Source organism: Prionailurus viverrinus, chromosome D2 (assembly GCF_022837055.1).
Source record: "Prionailurus viverrinus isolate Anna chromosome D2, UM_Priviv_1.0, whole genome shotgun sequence".
NCBI classification, from domain to species: Eukaryota; Metazoa; Chordata; class Mammalia; order Carnivora; family Felidae; genus Prionailurus; species Prionailurus viverrinus.
In genome coordinates, this window is record NC_062571.1 from 47,981,736 (window position 1) to 48,002,947 (window position 21,212).

The 21,212-nt window shown below is 43.6% G+C and overlaps 1 protein-coding gene and 1 pseudogene across 1 annotated transcript in view; both read left to right on the forward strand.

Annotated features, from left to right (window-relative positions):
• Positions 1-7,405, forward strand: part of CHAT (choline O-acetyltransferase) — a 41,916-nt gene extending 34,511 nt beyond the window's left edge. Inside the window, exons 11-14 of the mRNA XM_047825901.1 lie at positions 1,849-1,990; positions 2,133-2,195; positions 5,238-5,375; positions 7,136-7,405. Of these exons, the coding sequence (XP_047681857.1) occupies positions 1,849-1,990; positions 2,133-2,195; positions 5,238-5,375; positions 7,136-7,405 (613 nt within the window). The remainder of the gene's footprint in view (positions 1-1,848; positions 1,991-2,132; positions 2,196-5,237; positions 5,376-7,135) is intronic.
• Positions 7,406-13,640: 6,235 nt separating this feature from the next.
• On the forward strand, positions 13,641-13,997 carry LOC125147603 (mitochondrial import inner membrane translocase subunit TIM14-like; annotated as a pseudogene).
• The last annotated feature ends 7,215 nt before the right edge of the window (positions 13,998-21,212 follow it).

Sequence of the window (21,212 nt, forward strand, 5' to 3'; positions counted from 1 at the left end):
CAGCTTAGAGAAGTCCCTGTGGTGGTAGCCCTGTGTTGGCAGCAAAGTAGGGAGTAAGGGAGTAAGGGTTGAAGGCAGGGAGCCCAAGCAGTCTTTGATAGGAGGCTGAAACTAAAATGCAAAGTGGATCATCCTAAAGACAAGGCCGGCTCCTGCAGGCTCCAGTGCTCCTGGAGCAGCACTCATCAGCAGGCATAGGTGATAAATAGCACTACCCCACCAGGACTTGCCTGCATTTTGCCATATACGGGGGGTGGGGGGGGTGGGGGGGGAGCATAAAGTGACCTTGCGATAAGGCTGGGGCAAGGGTTGACAGCACTCGCGTGGACACAGCAACCCAGATCCCAGTTTCCCCTGGAGGGGTGGTAACTCACAGGGAAGGGAAGTGGCTACGGCCATTCAGAGCATTGGACTCCTTGGGGAAGGCTGATATCACCCCACACGAGGTCTGTGCTCATCGTGGGGACACAAAGGCCTCACTGGCATTGAGCTGTGGCAGGTCCTGGTGTCTGGAACCACAGTCGCCATTCTGATACTGGCACATGGCTGAAATGGGCCATGAGGTCAAGCTTCTGCTGGAACCACAACCAGAGATGCCGGCAGGTGTTAGTTCAGAGAGCACTTCGGACCCAAATCTAGGAGGTGGCTAGTGGACCCTGTACAGAGCTCCGCCTCCTCCACCCTTAATGATCTTTGTTGCACTGGATGTGGCCAGCAGTGGATGTGGCCAAAGGCTCCTGTGAGTAGCCCAAATAGGGCTTCTCTGCTTCTCATGGAGAACATTCTTCAAGAGTCTAAGCCATAACAAAAAATATTTTTTTAATCTGCCCCTAGAGTCTACAGAAGCCTGGAAGCTGCCTAAATTGGGGTTGATCAGTGATTAGCCAGTGATGGCATCTACTTTTGTGCTCAGCATGGCGTTTGCCTCCTGGGGCCATAGAGATAGAAGAAATGAGCTCCCTGCCAGAGTCCTTTCTCCTTGGGGAAATGAGGCATAAGTGTACAGGAAGTTGATTGACCTTCTCACCGAGTTACAGGACAAAGCACTGTGCTGAATCAGACTTGGCCTTTCTCCTCCTAGAGCTTACCCAGCATGGGAGGTACATGCCCTGACAAGGCCAAGATGCAGGACCATGACTTGTATGTGACTTTGGGCTGTCACTGCCCCTCTGTGATTCTGTGTCTTTCTCCTCCCCACCCCCAACACCAAAGACTTTACTGACTGGTGAGAAAGATGTGTGCCAGCCAGGTATGCAAGCCTAGGAGTGCTCACGGCTCACATGCCTAATGAAAGGACTTTCCCTGGCTGGTGTGGGGAGTGGCTCCTGTCCCAGACGTCAGGGAGGAGAGGCACAGCCATGGTGCCCACGGGTGCTGCCCCTGGACAGGCGGTCCTGTGCTGCAGTTTCCACTCATGACCACTGAAGCCCCCTCCCTGCCTCCATCCGTAGGTCACGCTTGAATTGTTCTAAATAAAACAGGATTCCCTCAAGGGTGTGAATGATTAATTGCACAATTATTCCATTCTGTGCTATTAATCAAACACTCATCAGATCTTGAAGAAAATTCTAGGTTCCCCACCAGACGGGGTTTTTTTGAAAAGTTACCAGTCACTTCTTTATTTTATAACCACACAGTGTCACCAAATGTATGAAAGTCATATTAGCGACTCCCCGACACTACTCTTTGGGAAATCTCCTCCAGAATTCTATTAACATTAAAATGAAATACTATGCCAAGTAGAGTCAGGACCGTAAAAATAAAGCCTGCTGAGGCTATTTTTCTTTCAACGTTTATGGTTTCCTGAGACTGCATCACCATTTGCCATTCATCTTGCATCTTATGCAGGCTCCACAGGAGACTCGTCCCCACCTATGAGAGCGCGTCCATTCGCCGATTCCAGGAGGGCCGCGTGGACAACATTCGATCGGCAACTCCAGAGGCGCTGAGTTTTGTGAGAGCCATCACTGACCACAAGGCTGCTGTGCCGGTAAGTCCTGCTCTGTCTAAAGAGTCTCCAGGAGGCCAGAGGGGCAGCGGTGGGCTGCCTGTTGGCTGGGCTCCATGACAACCAGCTCCTTTAGCTTGCCACTGAGTAGCCCTTTAAAGCCCCATCTCTGGTTTGTCGACAGGCTTCAGAGAAGCTGCTGCTCCTGAAGGATGCCATCCGAGCCCAGACTGAGTACACAGTCATGGTGAGTGATGTGGCGCCCCCTCTCAGGTGAACTCATGACTGTGGGCTGTGCCCAGAGCGGGGCCTTCAAGAGTAGGGCCGTGGCACAGGACCTGGGTAGGAGCTGGGCCCAGTGCCTTGGCCAAGGCCATGCCTCTCAGAGCCTCCTTTTTCTTATTTTTAGATACTAGATAACATGGCACTCTTTTTTTTTTTTTAATGTTTATTTATTTTTTAGAGGGATGGAGCACAAGTGGGGGAGAGGGAGAGAGATGGAGACAGAGGATCTGAAGTGGGCTCTGTGCTGACAGCAGAGAGCCCAATGCAGGGCTCAAACTCAGAAACTGCGAGATCATAACCTGAGCTGAAGTTGGATGCTTAACCAACTGAGCCACCCAGGTGCCCCAACAGAGCAGTTGTTTTTACATGGATTTTACAAGAATACGACGAATGGTCTTTGAAAAAAAAAATGATAATAATAGCAAATATGTTATAGCACTTTAGAGTTTATACAAGAGAAGTCAAATGTGAGAGATGGTGGCCAAGCCTGGCAAACTGGGGTGGCTTGCACACCTCGCATGATCGCAGGTGAGGCAGTATTTATTCCCACCAAGGGCTGGTTTTGCCTTCTTATTTTCTATTTATTCATATTGCCTATGAATAAAAAGGCTTTGCTGAAAATTAATAGTGAAATCAAAATTTTAAGGAAAATGTTCCCTTATTTAGAGAAATAGTTTATTTTCTAGCATGGCAGAGCCATCATTTGCACACAAACAACAGAGGATAAACTACTACTTGCACTGGTGATCAATATATTAACTGACAATCATTCTGGGGTGCCTGGGTGGCTCAGTTAGTTAAGCATCTGACTCCTTTTTAATTAATTAATTTGTTTTTTAATGTGTATTTGTTTTTGATAAAGTCGAGCAGACGTGGGGCAGAGAGAGGCAGGCACAGAAGATCTGAAGCTGGCTCTGCACTGACAGTAGAAAGCCCAATGCAGGGCTAGAACTCACGTACCATGAGATCACGAACTGAGCTGAAGTCAGATGTTTAACCAACCGAGCCACCCAGGTGCCTCACCTCTGATTCTTGATTTTGGCTCAAGCAATGGTCTCACAGTTCGTGAGTTCGAGCCCCACATCCGGCTCTGCATTGACAGTGTAGAGCCTTCTTGGGATTCTCTCTTTCCTTCTCTACCTCTCCTGTTCGCTTTCTCTCTCTCTCTCTCAAATAAATAAATAAACATTAAAAAAAACTTTAAAAAAATCCTCTAGAGCATTGCCCTAGGTTTCTGCTGTGTTAACTATTTTAAGTTGTGGGAACAGCTAAATAAAAGAGATGGGGTGGGAAGGAAAGAGCTATAAGGATGCTTTGAAGGTTAATCTGGTGCCTGGTTGGTGACATGGGGTAAGGGATGGGGGAAAGAAGCAAAGGCAGCTCCGGCTCCCTGGCTGGTGTATTTGGGAATGGTTGTGGAGAAAGGACATCCCAGTGAAGGAGCAGGTGTGCGCCAGATGCCCCATCACAGACTCTCACAGCACCTTACGCTTTTCCTTCATAGCACGCACACTCCCAGCACCCAGTAGCTTGGGCACACAGTGGGTGCTCAAGTAAGATTCCCTGAATGAATGAAAGACTGAGTGATGAATCATTCTACTCATTACTACTTGTGGCCTTAATCCAAACACTCTGTTAAATCAACCCCAGTTGCCACAGTGAGCTTGAGGTGGTGAAGACGGGTGGGTGGCTGCTGCAGAGAGTGGCTGCTTCTCCAGATCTGCCACCAATCAGCGATGACACAGAGGTAACCAGAGAAATTAGAAGTACGCCCACTTCAAAGATAGGCTCATAGTTCTTCCCCTCTGTTCTAACGGGGCACATCTAAAGTGAGCTGAGGTTGTGTGACATGTCTTTTAACCTATAATTAGGTGCACTGGAAGAGACTGGGGCCTCTGGGTCATCTTTATACGTTCATTCTGTACTGAGAAAGAACAGTTGTCAAATCCCAAAGCGTGCCTTGTAAACTTGAACAGAGTTCATTGTGATGGAGGTTTCCTCCTCGCTGGGGCTCTAACAACTAACTGGGCATCTTATGCAACTGTGAACCCCCTATGATTTACAATTACCCTGATGTGGACCCAGAGGTCACTACTATAGGCCAGAGGTGGCCCCCAAGTCTCCATCACTTCCCATAATTGCCCCAAATAAACATGTAATCCAAGTGAAACCAGTGTGCATGCTACACACGCCACCTCAAGCGGGAAGGATATGAAATGAGTGCCCTGGCCCCACTACCGGCCACACCACCACTTCTGAGTTCCTCTTCCATAGAAATCCTGGAGTCCCCACTGCTATATTTTATCCTTTGATAAGAATTCAAGTGTCTTATAAAAAGAAAAAAATCTTTTTACATTCAACAAACTTTCCTCTTGCAAACATCAGCTGAGCCTCTGCTAAGATGTCTAGTTTCTGTCTCAAAATGATTTCTTAGATTATAATCCAGTTTAGTTGAGCTGATTCTGGGCCCATGAAATAGCAACCAAGATTTAGAAACAGACCTTAATGTCCTTTATCACTCATTCATTGGACTTCTGCTGGAGGATAAAGTATTAGTTGTGGTGAGAGTCTGTCCAGTGATATCCCAGGGCACCCCTCCCCATCCGTCCACAGGGCACAGAACCCATCCTTCTCCCCAAACTCTTCTCCTACCTATGAAGTTACTGGGGATGGCCTGGCCCACCTCTTCCACTTAGAGCGGTGACCATGCTGGGGTTGAGAGGTGAAGGATACTCAGACTCATAGACCTTTAACTCAGACATGCTCATGTTAGAACCCAGCCTGCTCTGGACTCGCCCTGTGCACATAGGAAGGGTCCAAGAAGCAGAGGCTGAGTAATAAAGTGGTCAGTCCTGGGTGGCCACCGACACCCACTGTCTGCAGCAAGCACTGGGTAAGTGCAAGCCTTGACCCTTGCAGTCACCATTAGCATTGTGGACTAGAGAGAAGGGGGAGGGCAGGGGAGCCCATTCTTATGTCCTGTTCTTTGTCCCTAACTACCCAGGCCATAACAGGGATGGCCATCGACAATCATTTGCTGGGGCTGCGGGAGCTGGCCCGGGACATGTGCAAGGAGTTGCCTGAGATGTTCACGGATGAAACATACCTGATGAGTAACCGGTTCATCCTCTCAACCAGCCAGGTACAGCCCTAGTGCAGCTGTCACCCAAGGGGCCATTTAGTGTAACCAGTGCGCTTTCTAAAAAGCCACTTAGTGTAACCAAGTGACTACAGCCCACTGGTTGGAGTCAGGCAAGTCCCAGATCTGCTTCTTACAAGCTGCATGACCTTTTGCAAAATGACTTAAATGCTCAGAGTGCTGGTTTCCCCACTGCCTAAATGGGTGTAATCATGGGCGCCACCTTGGCAGAGGTGGATTGGATGGGTACTGGTGCCCTAATCATTACTGCTTATTACCTTTCAATCTGTTACTAGAGGGGTAGTGTTCCACCATGCTGGCCACAGGTTCTGAAGCCCAATAGGACTAGAGTGAAGTCCTGACTCAACAAGAGGTGACGATGTGGGTAGAAAGCCTAGCCCAGTGGCTGGCATGGACAGGATCCTCTAATCAGGTCACAGAATTATTATAAAGGTCTGTGTGGCCAACAGCAGGTGATTGGCTGCCATCCCAGCATCTCCTCACTAGTGCTACATCCTCCCTCTGTAGGAGGACCACTGTTGGAAAGAATGAAATCCACTAGAGAAGGCAGCAGTTTAGGAAAGAAAATAAACCCCCAAAAGTCAGCTTACTAAAACTCTACCTCATCTGCCAAAGGCTGGACATGGGCAATAAAAGGGGCTGACAAAGTTGTGTTTGAGGATAAAAGCCCACTCAGTAATTTGATTTTGTCATTACGGCAGTGAGCTCACAGACGTGAATAAACGAGGGCAGGACACAACAACATAAATTCTTCAGGAAACCATCCATGGGCAAAAAGTGCTTTGGAATGGTTTTACGGCCTTCAGCTGTTGCACGGCAAATTTATCTCACAATGAGGTGACTCTATTAGCAAGACTAATGGTTTGTTCTGCCCCATTAAAATGGCCGCTGTCATTTCTGAAGGCCCGACTACAGAGCACCAGAAACCTCAGGTTTAAAACAAACCCCATCCTGCAAGTACTCAAGAATGTGTTTTATTTTCCCCATCAGACCAGCTAATAAAATTAATTTGGGGTGTGGTGGTTTGGTGTTTTTTCCCTCCCAACTAGAAATGAACATTTATGGCTTGAAGGCCTTCAGAGACACATTTTCCTGATTTGTGATCCCGATTACAAAATCTCAGCACTCTGAATTCAAAATGTATTAGGTGCATAACTAAAACTCCAGTTGATGGCACTCTTTGAAATGCCCAATGCTGGGTAATTGTGCATGGCGGGGCTATGGGGAGAAAATCAGACCAGCCAGGCAATACTGACAGTAATTAAGGATGTGGGGAAAATCGACAAAGAAGACAGGCCAGATTTCCTTCTGTTCATAAATTACTCCCTCTGGGAAGCCATCTAACTGTTGGGTACCACCAGGGTCCCATTGAGTTAATTACCCTGATTGCCTCAGTGCCTCAAACAGCCTTCCCGGTGAAGGAGAGTCTCAGCCTGAGACCCAGCACAGGTCACTCTGGGAGATTTTGACTCTACAAGTACAGCACATTTCCTACCAGGGAGTGGCTTATGGACCCTCTTCTTCTGACATCGTGTGGTTAGATAGGTTTGTTTTTATGACTCTGCCTGTGGCCAACGATGCTGAAGCAATTGGTTCATTTGGTTAATTCAGTCAAACGCCCAGGTGGAAAAGAGAAGCAAATATCCCGTTGAGGCCTCTGGGTTGTTGAAAAGCCCTGCATTCTAGCAAGTTCGCAGGTTACATTTCAGGACAAGCATCTTCTGACCTGTCCTCTCCTCTAGGTGCCCACAACCATGGAGATGTTTTGCTGCTATGGTCCCGTGGTGCCCAACGGGTACGGGGCCTGCTACAACCCCCAGCCAGAGAGCATCCTTTTCTGCATCTCCAGCTTTCATGGCTGCAAAGAGACATCTTCTACCAAGTTTGCAAAAGCGGTAGAAGAAAGCCTCATTGAAATGCGGGACCTGTGTAGTCTGTCACAGTCTATGGTGGGCAAGCCATTGGCAACACAAGAAAAAGCAACAAGGCCCATTCAAGGGCACCAACCTTGACTCCTGCCACTAGATTTCACCTCCCCAAACCCAGCATTCTGCCGCTGCTAGACCCTGCCAAACCCCTGCTTCCCACCCTCTCCCCAGCTTTCAGTAGCTCCCATCCTCAGGGCCCAACACAGAGACCACACTGAGGCATCACACAAAGCAGGAGTGTTAGGAGGAAAGTGTCCCTCATTACTCATGGGAATTGTCATCATTTACCAAGGTTACCTCTAGCCTGTGTACTGGGAAATAAGACTGGCCTGGCTCTGAGGCAGCCTTGGTGAGATGGGGAAGTCTACACTGCCTTCCCTGTGTGGTATCAGAAGCTTAATGTTGGTGTTTGCTACCCTAGCAGGACCTAGTATGTCCAGGTGAGATTTTTGCCCCAAAAAAGAATGAGTCAACCTATTACATGCAGTGTCCCTACATGAATCATGAAGAAAGAGGCTAACTCCAGGTCATTACCTCTTTCTGGGGGGGGGAAGAGTAGGGGCCTTTGTTTTCAGATTAACAGTAGTCTGATCATGGCATTCAGGGTGGCCTGCACTGAGCCAGACAGTGCTGTAAACACCCCCTCCCCTACACACACACACACACACACACACACACACACACACACACAGCCCAAGTTATTTTAAAATGTAGTGACCCAGGCCCAAAACCACATGTCTCCTGGTTTTCATCTAATCTCCTAGGGGCAGCCTTCCATTGAGTTTGGAAAATCTGGTCCTGCTATTTTGAAAGGGGAAAAAGAACCATCTGCCATTGCGCTAGAGTGGTATTGCTCTCTGCTTCCCTGGGGTGGGGGGGCATTAAGGACAGTCCAGCAGAGTAAGCAGCACAGTGCCCACCAAGCAGCAGGGATGGAAGGAGGACCAGTCTACGTCCCCAAGGATCCTGCCACTCACATTTTTTTTTTCTCGTTCCTTCCCCACTCCCCTTCACAGGAATCATGCCCTTATAGGTGATCTGCCTTCTACAGAGGAGAGGGTTACTTTGGGGGTTTTCTGCTCTTGTTGTTCATTTGTTTTGTTTTATTCATCTTTAAAATTTTTTTAATGTTTATTCATTTTTGAGAGAGAGAGAGAGGGAGAGAGAGAAAGAGAGAGAGATAGAGTGAGCAGGGGAGGGGCAGATAGAGAGGGAGACACAGAATCTGAAGCAGGCTCCATGCTCTGGGCTGTCAGCACAGAGCCCGACGTGGGGCTTGAACTCATGAGCCCCAAGATCATGACCTGAATCTAAATCAGATGCTTAACCGACTGAACCACTCAGGCACCCCTTGTTTTATTTATTTTTAAGAGAGGATTTTAAGAAAACTACCGTATAATTAATTTCAGAAAATTATCTCAGTGACCCAAGCAGGACACCTGCAGACAGCTGGGCCCCTTTATGTGGAGGATGTTACCCAGGGATTCCAACTAAACCCCATGAGGAGGAGTGCAGAACAGGACTCTCCTTGCCCCCAGCAGGGGAGGGTGGGGAAAGGAGACAGCTAGTGGGGAGTGGGCCAGAAGGAGGGAATGGCTGTATCCAGAGACAACCCTGATGGAGGGGCAGAGAGTGCACAAAGCCAAAGTTAAGGTGGTCCCGAGAGATTGTGATCATCAAGAAGATATGAGAATCACTTCCTGTTGGGGACTATTTTTATAGTAAATCTAAAAGGCAAGGGACTAGAAAGGCCACACTGCAAACAGCTGAGGCAGCCTGTCTCTGTCCAGAGGAGGCACAGAGCTTGGCTCTCACCACTAACTTCTGCTGTGTGACCAGCGGGAGATTCCTGCAAATACCCCTCGCCCTATTCCCACTGTGCTCTGAGGCATTCTGAGCTCTGCACTCTAGCCCAGGGACCCTGCACATGTCCCTTTGGACAACCATGCAAGCTTTCTGCACTTTGACCAGTATTGAAGTAGGCAGGGCTGAGATGGGGGACCTTTGTTCAGCTCTGAAAACACAAACCGCCCGGAACAGTAAATTCCTTGAGCCCTGGTTTTAGATTGAGGATTTCTATTGGATGATCTAGGAGATTCTGCACTGCCCTTCAAAGTCACTGGTCTGTAGGTGCATACTTCTACAGACCTCCACCTTCCTGCTCCCCTTGGGAAGTAGCATTCTAAGAGTCCTGAGAATGTCTGGGGAATTTCTGTCCACCTGATGTAAGTTGACCCAAAACCACTTGTCTGTTCTCACCAAATGACCACAGTACAGATCTGATTTTTCTTCTGATTTCCCTCCATGGATTTCTGGACATTTGATTTTGGGGTCTGGCAACCCCACTGACCTGACCAAGAGACCTAAATACCCAGAGACTCAATTCCCTCCATCATCAAATGGGGACAAGAATGTCCCAACTTTGCAATGCTTTGAGGATTGCAGATTATGTCTGTAAAGGGCCTTGCACAAGCAGTTGGGCTCTGGTGTCCACTGTCAGTATGATGTTACCCCAGCAGGCATTGTTCAGGTGAAGTTATTTCAAACTTTTACACTGGTTTGAAAGAACCAAGCTCACGTCTGTCATTCTCTGAGCATAGGGAAAGGAAACTGACTCTGTATATTCAGATATCAACCATACACTGTGAGGGCTTTAAGAAGTGTAGGATTGTGGACATTTGGCAGGAGGGAATACCTCCTCTTTCTGAGGAAGAATCTGGAAGCTGGTCTTCCCCCTCCAAGAACAGGTGGATGCCCTGAGTCTTTATGCAAAGGCAATGCTGAGCCATGGCCATGGGCATCTCTGGGGGACCCTGGTAATGGAGACTGTTTCAAGTGTCCCCAGAGAGATGGAGAATGAAATCTGAAGACAGTCATTTCAGGGCAGTGATGCATAATAAAAATGCTTGTGGCCACCTTACAATACTGCTAAGTTGCCAAAATATATAAAGTTGACATTTGAGTTCTATTTTTATAAAATTGTTCTAGATTTATGGCAATATATACATGTGTATTTATAGTCTTTCAATTTTAAGTTATAGTTTTGTGCTTTAAAGAAATATATGTATGACTAAAGGACTGTATATTGAAAGTACTATATTCAAAATATTTAAAGACTGTAAGCCTGTATTCAATAAAAAGTAATGCCAAGAAAGATGGTGTTAGCCATTGTTTCTACCCAGAAATGCTATAAAAATGTTGTTGTAAATTCTGTGAGCTGGGTTAACAATTCATTTGGCATTGTCTGAGGTCCATCAGCAGCAGCAGTGGATGTCTGAAAGGTACAGGGACCAGGAGAGAAAGGGAGGAAGGAACTTGAGTCTCTCCTACCATGTGGCATGGGGAAAGGGTGAGGGGCAGAGGGGCTTCACGGGCTGTTTGTGATCACGTTGGCAGAAACCTGGGTGTAGAGATCAGTGTCTCCACTTAAGCCTCTGCGTAGCAGAATGGAATGGAGGGGAAAATGCCAGACTCAGAGATGGGATGCCTAGACTGTAAATCCAATTCTATCTCTAACTTGCCATGGACTCTGGGGATGTTGCTTCACCTCTCTAGCCTTGTTTCTTCATCTGGGAAGTGCGGATGTTGACACCAGAACCACCCATTTCCAGGACGGTGGTGAGATGACACAGATGGTCCTTGTTTGAAAACTTAGATAGTGACATAAAAATCGCTCACTGCAGGCTCACAGATACTTGCAGACAGGTTCCTTCACCCTGCACAGCCCAAAGATACATTCCAAGCTGCAAGATCCCCTCTGCAGCCACAAAAATCCACAGAACCAGAACTGGGTTTCCAAATGCTTTCCAATCAGAGCCTAAAAGGAACCTTAACATGTCTGAATTTGTATACTTGGGAAGCAGAAAAGGCATTATCCAAAAAGACAATGGCTAAGAATATTCCAGGAGGAATGGTGGGGTTAGGAGCGAACAGGGTCAGAGTAATGTCAGCTTGCTCTTATTTAGCACACAGATCACACGTGGCCCTAAAATAACAAGATGAAGAAAATAGAGAGAGAAGAATACAAACAGGCAAGCCAGCCCCCAACATACAAACTAATGCAACTCCCTCCTTGTTGTCTCTGGAGTCTCTGTGGGGTGGATGTTGGTACATTTAGTTAAAAAGGCAGAGAAGAGTCCCTCCCAGGTTCACAAGAAGAACCAGAATTTTCCAAATTAATCCCTGATAGTGGGGGGGCAGGAACTAGTGCCCTTCATTCCCTTTATAAATTCAGCTGATCTCCTTCCTTTTATAGTTCTCTGAGTTTTCCTTCCAAGGAGGCCCTTTGAGTCTGCAGGATAAACAATATGCCATCTCTGGGAAAGCTGGCCTCATATCAAATAAGAGAACCTTTCTAAAAACTGCTCTCCTTCTTCTAAGGGCCAGGTCTCTCCTTGTTCTATTCCTTCTGTTTCTTCCATCTCCTTGGGGGTTTCACTTCCTATTTCTGTCCCTTACGTGATATTGGACCCCAGGGTTCTGTCCTTGATCTCTATTTCTTTTTTTTTAATGTTTATTCATTTTTGAGAGACAGAGCATGAATAGGGGAGGGACAGAGAGAGAGGGAGACACAGAATCTGAAGCAGGTTCCAGGCTCTGAGTTGTCAGCACAGAGCCTGATGTGGGGCTCAAACCCACAAACCATGAGATCAAGACCTGAGCCAAAGTCAGATGCTAAACCGACTGAGCCACCCAGGTGCCCCTATCTCTATTTCTTATATTAAAGAGCAACAAAACGGGAGATTGAACTGATCCAGAAGGGCCCTTCTACCTATAAAAACATATGCACAGAGAAAATTCTTTGAAATATATAGTCAAATTCAAAAGAAAGAAAAGAAATCCTCACATTACAAGAAGGAGGAGGGGGAGGGGGAGGAAAAGGAGAAGGAGTAGGAGAAGGAGAAGCAGAAGGAGAAGGAGAAGGAGAAGGAGGCCTAAAACAGAACAGTGAGCAGGAGTTAAAGATGTGTCAGACCAGACACAAATTCCAGTGACTAACAGCAGGGTTTACCACCGCTGCAAGTTGAGAGAACATGACCTCAGCTCATGCAAGATAGAAGATGCAGCTAAACTCCCTGCACAAAATCCGAACCTCATAGAAGTGTCCCAACTCTAACAACAACAACAATAAAAAGACTAGAAAAACTCTTCCCATCATCCTAGGGGAGCAATGAGGAACCATGCCATTCACTCAGGGCTATAGATGATGGAAAAAAGACATCCATGAGAAATTAAACTATAAATGTGTGTCATGTGTAGATGTGGAGCCTGAGTTTATACAACTTATTTGCAAGGCAAGAATTCTAAGCCAATAATTTTTTTTTAATTTCCTGGGTCAGTAAGATCCAAAGGGGCTCAGCAGAGTCCAATACAAAACCACCTTCCACAAATGTGGAAACACCAAACACCCAGAGAGGGAAAACACTCTATTAAAGATGAGCTCACAGTCAAAAAATACAAACAGCACAAGAAATAGTTCACAAGAGGGAAAGCAGCAGATAAAGCAAACATCAGAGTGAATATCACAAAGACTGGAAAGAAAAGATGACTCAGACAGAAGCTGTAAAATAGATATGTTTAATATTATAAAGAAAGAAATAAAAATACAAGGAAGATACATGTAGAAGTTCAGGAAGAAGAGGTTAGAGACAATGGAGGAAAGCACTATTCAAAGAGAAAATAATTAGGAATATTCCAGAATCAAAGAATTACATTATTCTAAAATTCTTGGGTCAAAGAAAAAACAATAATGAAAATTTAGAAATACTTAGATCAGAATGATAATAAAGACACTTCATATCAAATCTCTGGGATACAGAAAAAGTGACACTTTGAGGAAAATGTATACCTTAAAATACATCAGAAAAGATGAAAGACTGAAAATTGATGAGCTAAGTATACACTTAAGTGTACTTTTTTCTTAAAAAGTAAGAAAAAGTGGGGCACCTCAGTTGGTTAAGCATCTGGCTCTTGGTTTTGGCTCAGGTTATGAACTTGTGGTTTGTGAGATCGAACCCCACGTCAAGCTCTGTTCTGACAGTGTGGAACCTTCTGGAATTCTCTCTCTTTCTCTGCCCCTCCCCCATGCACATGCATGTACACACCCTCTCTCCCTCTCTCTCTCAAAAATAAAAAAAACTTTTAAAAAAAAAGGTAGGAAAAAGAGCTGAAGAGTAAACTCAAAGAAAGTAACCAAGATAAGACAACTATCAAGGAAGGAGAAAACAAAAAATAACAGAGAAACTAAAAAAAAAAGCAAAAGTTGGTTCTTTGACCACATGCTTGTGCTCAGTGGAGGTCAGGGAGCTGAGCCAGAATCATGGCCAGTATAGGGGCAGCAGTTGGACTGACCATGGCTGCTGCAGGATTTGCAGGCTGCTATGTTCTTCAAGCCATGAAATATATGGAACCTCAAGCATAACAAATTTTTCAAAGTCTACAAAAATCTGCTTTCAGTGGTGGCTATTATAGAGGTGCATTTGAACTCAAAATGACAAAATGAGAAGCAGCATTAATATTAGGCACAAGCCCTACTGCCAATAAAGGAAAAATAAGAGATGCTTGTTGATGAAGTATCCTTTTAAATCACCCAGACAAGGGAGAATCTCCTTATATAGCAGCCAAAATCAAGGAAGCTAAAGATTTACTACACAGTCAAGCTAAAAAAATGAAGTAAATGTGTAATGAATTTTAAGTTCTTGTTAGTTTATGTATGAGTGCCAGCTTCTTATAATAAAATGCCTCAAAGTTACAAATTTTTAAAATGATTCAGTACAAGCTGAGCCAAAGCTTTGGTATAAGTTTCTTCTTTGAATTTGAGGGTTTTAAATCAGATTATAGAATACTTGTGGATTCTGAAAAACAGTGTGGAGGTTCCTCAAAAAATTAAAAATAGAATTACCCAAGACCTCGCAATTGCACTACTAGGAATTTATCCAAAGGATACAGGAGTGCTGATTCAAAGGGGGCACATGCACCCCAATGTTTATAGCAGCACTATCAACAATAGCCAAAGTATGGAAAGAGTCCAAATATTCATCAACTGATGAATGGATAAAGAAGATGTCGGGGGGCGCCTGGGTGGCGCAGTCGGTTAAGCGTCCGACTTCAGCCAGGTCACGATCTCGCGGTCCGTGAGTTCGAGCCCCGCGTCGGGCTCTGGGCTGATGGCTCAGAGCCTGGAGCCTGTTTCTGATTCTGTGTCTCCCTCTCTCTCTGCCCCTCCCCCGTTCATGCTCTGTCTCTCTCTGTCCCAAAAATAAATAAACGTCGAAAAAAAAATTTTAAGAAGATGTCGGGGCTCAGTTGGTTGAGCGTCCAACTTTGGCTCAGGTCATGATCTCACAGTTTGTGAGTTCGAGCCCCACGTCAGGCTCTGTGCTGACAACTCAGAGCCTGGAGCCTGCTTTGGATTCTGTCTGTCTGTCTGTCTGTCTTTCTCTGCCCCTCTCCCACTAGTGCTCTGTTTCTCAAAAATAAATAAGTGTAAAAAAAGAAGAAGAAGAAGATGTGGTATATATATATACACAATGGAATACTACTTGGAAATGAAAAAGAATGAAATCTTTGCAACAGTGTGGATGAAACTGGAGGGTATTATACTAAGAAAAATAAGTCAGTCAGAAAAAGACAGATACCATATGATTTCACTCATATGTGGAATTTTAGAAACTTAACAGATGACTATAGGGGAAGGGAATGAAAAATAAGATACAAGAAGAGAGAGGGGCAAACCACAGAGATTCTTGAAAACAGAGAACTGAGGGTTGATGGGCATGGAGGGTTGGGAGGGTGCGGAAAATGGGTGAAGGGCATTGAGGAGGGCACTTGTTGGGTTGAGTACAGGGTGTTGTATGTAAGTGATAAATCACTGGAATCTACTCCTGAAGCCAAGACTACACTGTATGTTAGCTAGGTTGACAATAAATAAATAGATAAATACATACATACCTACATACCTACATATTTGGAGATTTAACACTCAGTAATCATGGATAAATACACACAATTTGAATAGAAATATTGTTTGTTATTCATTTAGCAAATAATCTGTTACCTACTTCAAGGCAAAATGAATGTGACACTCTCTAGCTTTTAAGGAGCCCCCAGTCAAATGGGATACTGATAAACTGGTAACTAAAATACAGCGTGATAAATATATATTTTTTAACTTGGTTCTTTGAAAACAATAACAAAATAGACAAGGCTCTGGTAAAAACAATGAAAAAATGAGAAATTCAGAAATATATAATTAATAATAGGTAGATACAACTGTAGTAGACATTATAAAGGTAACCAGAGAATATATCAACTACTTTATTCCAATAAATTTGAAAACTTAGATAAAAATTCTTAGAAAAATATAACTTACTACAACTAATAAAAGAATAAATAAGATTTCTGGATAGCCTTATAAATCTTAAATTAACTGAAGCAGTAGTTTAAAATCTTCCCACTCAGAAAAATAAGTATGGTGGGAGAAGAGGAATGTAAAATGTTGTAGACATTTCCTACCAAACATTCAAAGAAATGATCATTTCAATCATATATAAAACCAATAAGGGAATATTCCCTCTTTGTATAAACGCCCTTATTTATTCTCTGAGGCTAGTATAACTTTAGTATCCAAACCAGACTTGGATATCCAATAAAGAAAAACTAAAGGCCCATTTTCCTCATGCATAAATATCCAGAAATCTAAATGAAACTATAGCAAACAAATTCTAACAGTACTGCACCCATGGCCAAGTCAGGTTTATCTGAGAATGCAAGGTAGTTTAATATTAGAAGATGATGAGCACCAGGCGATGTATAAACGTGTTGAATCACTGTATAGTACACCTGAAACTAATATGATGCTGTTAACTAACTAGAATTAAAATTAAAACTTAAAAAAAAAGAAGATAGCTAAATGTCATTTACCCATGAATAGCTTAAAGAATAAAACTACAGAACCACTCTAATAGATCATTGAAATGCATTCAGTAAAATTTAACAGTCATTCATAATTTTAAAAAACTCATAGTAAAAGGAATTAGAAAATAACTTAGCAACATAGAACATCTGCATAAAACAGACAATATACATCATCCTAAGTAGGGAAATGTAGGATAAAGGTGGATATGCACTGGAGGAGCCAAGATGGAGGAACGGCATGGAAGTTTTTTGTGCATCCCGCCTCCATGAAACACAGCCAGACCAACACTAAACCATCCTGCACATCTAGAAAACTGACTTGAGGATTAACACAACAAGCTGCACAACCTGAACCACAGCACTCAGGAGGTACACAGCACCAAGAGTGAACTGGGGGAGAGAGAAGCCACAGAGGACAGGGAGCTGTTTTTGCTTGCGGAGAGAGGACAGAGATGGGGGGGGGGGGAATACGGGAAAAACACCCCCCACCAAAAGCAGCTGGAGAGAAAGTGGAAAAGTGAAAACAGCCACAGGGACTGAACTAAAAGGGATAAAGGAGAAAGGAGAGGGTTTAACTTCCATTAAGACTCTATAAACAGGGGGAGTGCAGAGTCTGAAACCCTGCAGCTTGATACCTGGTGGTGCTCTGGTGGGAAGGGTGAATCCCCAGGAACAGAATGAAGTCCAGAGGTCTTCAGGGCCACATGGGGAAAGGTGGTTCCCCTGCTGGGAGGACACCTGGTAGAGGCTGTGTGGCTCCCACAAAGGCCCCAGCGGACCTGGGAGAACAACTACATTTGCTGGGGCTGGAACAAGGTCATTGGGGGTGAAGCCATGTGCCAGATGTGTGCCGTGATTTTCCATAATCCCTGAAACACTGCTGCTGCCACCATCACGCGAACTTTTTCTGGGGCAGGCTGGTGCCCAGCTGCAGTCTCCAGGCATCTGCAGCAGCACGGTCCTGTGAACGTTCCTGGGTGCAGCTGACACCCGGCCATTGCTTGGTAAGACCCTTCCACAGAGGGGCAGAATGGGTCAAAGCCGCAGTGCTTCAGAAGTAAGGGGTTGGGAAAAATAGCCACATCTGAGATAAAACTCAGGAGGGAAGTGCTGCCAGGGGCTTGGTCACGGGCAGTGTAAAAGCGGAAAGTGGATGGAAGCCAGACAGAAAGGACAACAAAAGATGGGTGTGTGATTGCTGATCGAGGAGAACAGAGTTCCGATACTAGAGACTGGTAGCTGGGTGACGCCATTTTCACCACTCCCGCGCATGCGCATACACACTTACAAGCACCACAACACTCCCTCCAAAGCATAGGCTAAGCAGCGCCATCTAGTGGAGAATGGACCATTACACGAAGCCCCGCCCAACTGGGCCAACCTTGTTCTTCAGGAACACAAATCTCTCTGCCTGCTTAGTTTATGGACTATAAAGCACTTCATAGTTTGACTTCTAGGAGAAAACAAAGTAATTTCAATCGTATTTCAGTCTGTTTGCTGGTCCATCTATTCAATTTTCTTTTTTTTTCCTCTTTCTTTTTCTTTTCTTTTCTTGAATACAGAAAGAGAAAAAATCTTTTTATTTTCAATTATTTTTTTAAATATATATTTTTTAATTATTTCAACAATATTTTTTACTTTTTTGTAAATTTTTCAAATTCAATTTTACTTCCATCATTTCATTTTATTATATTTGAGTGTATTCATTTTTTCAAATTTTCAAATGATATCCTTTTTTTACCCCATTTTTTCTCTATTCTATCAAGACCCTTTCACCACCCAGACCAAAACACACCTAGGGTCTAGCATCATTTATTCGATTTTGTGTGTGTGTATGTGTTTGTTTTTAATTTTAATTTTTTTAATTTTAACTTTTCTACCTCATTAATTCCTTTTCTCCCTTCAAAATGACCAAACAAAGGAATTCACCCCAAAAGAAAGAGCAGGAAGAAACGACACCCAGGGACTTAACCAACACAGATACAAGCAAGATGTCTGAACCAGAATTTAGAATCACAATAATAAGAATACTAGCTGGAGTTTAAAATAGATTAGAATCCTTTCTGCAGAGATAAAAGAAGTAAAATCTAGTCAGGATGAAATAAAAAATGCTATAACTTAGCTGCAATCATGGATGGATGCGGCAGCAGCAAGGATGGATGAGGCAGAACAGAGAATCAGCAATAATAGAGGACAAACTTATGGAGAATAATGAAGCAAAAAAAAAAAAGAGGGAGATTAAGGCAAAAGAGCACAATTTAAGAATTAGAGAAATCAGTGACTCATTAAAAAGGGACAACATCAGAGGGGCGCCTGGGTGGCGCAGTCGGTTAAGCGTCCGACTTCAGCCAGGTCACGATCTCGCGGCCCGTGAGTTCGAGCCCCGCGTCGGGCTCTGGGCTGATGGCTCAGAGCCTGGAGCCTATTTCCGATTCTGTGTCTCCCTCTCTCTCTGCCCCTCCCCCGATCATGCTCTGTCTCTCTCTGTCCCAAAAATAAATAAATGTTGAAAAAAAAAATTTTTAAAAAAAAAAAAAGGGACAACATCAGAATCATAGGGGTCCCAGAAGAGGAAGAAAGAGAAATAGGGGTAGAAGGGTTATGTGAACAAATCATAGCGGAAAACTTTCCTAACCTGGGGAAAGACACAGACATCAAAATACAGGAAGCATAGTGGACCCCCATTAGATTCAACAAAAACCGACCATCAACAAGGCGTATTGTAGTCAAATTCACAAAATACTCAGGCAAGGAGAGAATCATGAAAGCAGTAAGGGGAAAAAAGTCCCTAACATACAAGGGAAGACAGATCAGGTTTGCAGCAGACCTATCCACAGAAACTTGGCAGGCCAGAAAGGAGTGGCAGGATATATTCAGTGTGCTGAATCAGAAAAATATGCAGCCAAGAATTCTTTGTCAAGCAAGGCTGTCATTCAAAATAGAAGGATGGATAAAAAGTTTCCCAGACAAACAAAAATTAAAGGAGTTTGTGACCACTAAACAAGCCCTGCAAGAAATTTTAAGGGGGATATTCTGAGGGGAGAAAAGATGAAAATATATATTTATATAAATAAATACATACCAAAAGCAACAAAGATTAGAAAGGACCAGAGAACTCCACCAGAAACTCCAACTCTACAAGCAACATAATGGCAATAAATTCATATCTTTCATTACCCACTCTAAATGTCAATGGACTCAATGCTCCAATAAAAAGACATAGGGTAACAGAATGGATAAGAAAATAAGATCCATCTATTTGCTGTTTACAAGTGACCCACTTTAGACCTACAGACACCTTCAGATGGTAAGTAAGGGGATGGAGAACCATCTATCATGCTAATTGTTGACAAAAGAAAGCCTGAGTAACCATACTTATATCAGACAATCTAGACTTTAAAATAAAGACTGTAACAAGAGATGAATAAGGGCATTATATCATAATTAAGGAGTCTATCCACCAAGAAGACCTAACAATGTAAACATTTATGCTCCAAATGTGAGAGTACCCAAATATATAAATCAACTAATCACAAACATAAAGAAACTCATCAATAATAATACCATAATAGTAGGAGACTTCAACACCCCACTCACAGCAATGGACAGATCATCTGATCAAAAAATCAACAAGGAAACAATGGCTTTGAATGACACACTGGACCAGATGGACTTAACAGATATATTCAGAACATTTCATCCTAAAGCAGAAGAATATACATTCTTCTCCAGTGCACATGGAATGTCTTCCAGAATAGACCACATACTGGAACACAAATCAGGCCTAAGTAGGTACAAAAAGATCGAGATCATACTGTGCATATTTTCAGACCACAACGCTATAAAACTCAAAATCAACCAGAAGAAAAATTTTGGAAAGGTAACAAATACTTGAAGACTAAAGAACACTCTACTAAAGAATGAATGGTCTAACCAAGAAGTTAAAGAGGAAATTAAAAAGTCCATAGAAGCCAATGAAAATGATAACACCACAGCCCAAAACCTCTGGGACTCAGCAAAGGCAGTTATAAAAGGAAAGTATATGGTAATCCAGGCCTTCTTAAAAAAGGAAGGAAGGTCTCAGATACACAACCTAAGCTTACATCTTAAAGAGCTTGAAAAAGAAGAGCAAATAAAACCCATAACCAGCAGAAGAAGGAAATAATAAAGATTAGAGCAGAAATCAATGCTATTGAAACAAACAAGCAAACAACAACAACAAAAACAGTAGAACAGATCAGTGAAACCAGAAGCTGGTTCTTTGAAAGAATTAACAAAATTGATAAACCACTAGCCAGTTTGATCAAAAAGAAAAAGGAAAGGACTCAAATAAATAAAATCAAGAATGAAAGAGGAGATATCACAACCAACACAGCAGAAATAAAAACAATAATAAGAGAATATTATGAGCAATTATACACCAATAAAATGGGCAATCTGGAAGAAAAGGACACATTCCTCGAAACATATAAACTACCAAAACTGAAACAGGAAGAAATAGAAAATTTGAACAGACCCATAATCAGTAAAGAAGTTCAATTAGTAGTCGAAAATCTCCCAAAAAACAAGAGTCCAGGGCCAGATGGCTTTCCAGGGGAATTCTACCAAACATTTAAGAAGAGTTAACACCTATTCTCTTGAAACTGTTCCAAAAAATAGAAATGGAAGGAAAACTTCCAAAGTCTTTCTATGAAGCCAGCATTACCTTGATTCCAAAACCAGACAAAGACCCCACTAAAAAGGAGAATTATAAACCAATTTCCCTGATGAACATGGATGCAAAAACCCTCAACAAGATATTAGCCAACTGAATCCAACAATACATTAAAATAATTATTCACCATGACCAGGCAGGATTTATACCTGGGATGCAGGGCTGGTTCAATATCCTCAAAACAATCAATGTGATTCATCATATCAATAAAAGAAAGGACAAGAGCCACATGATCCTCTCAATAGATGCAAAGAAAGCATT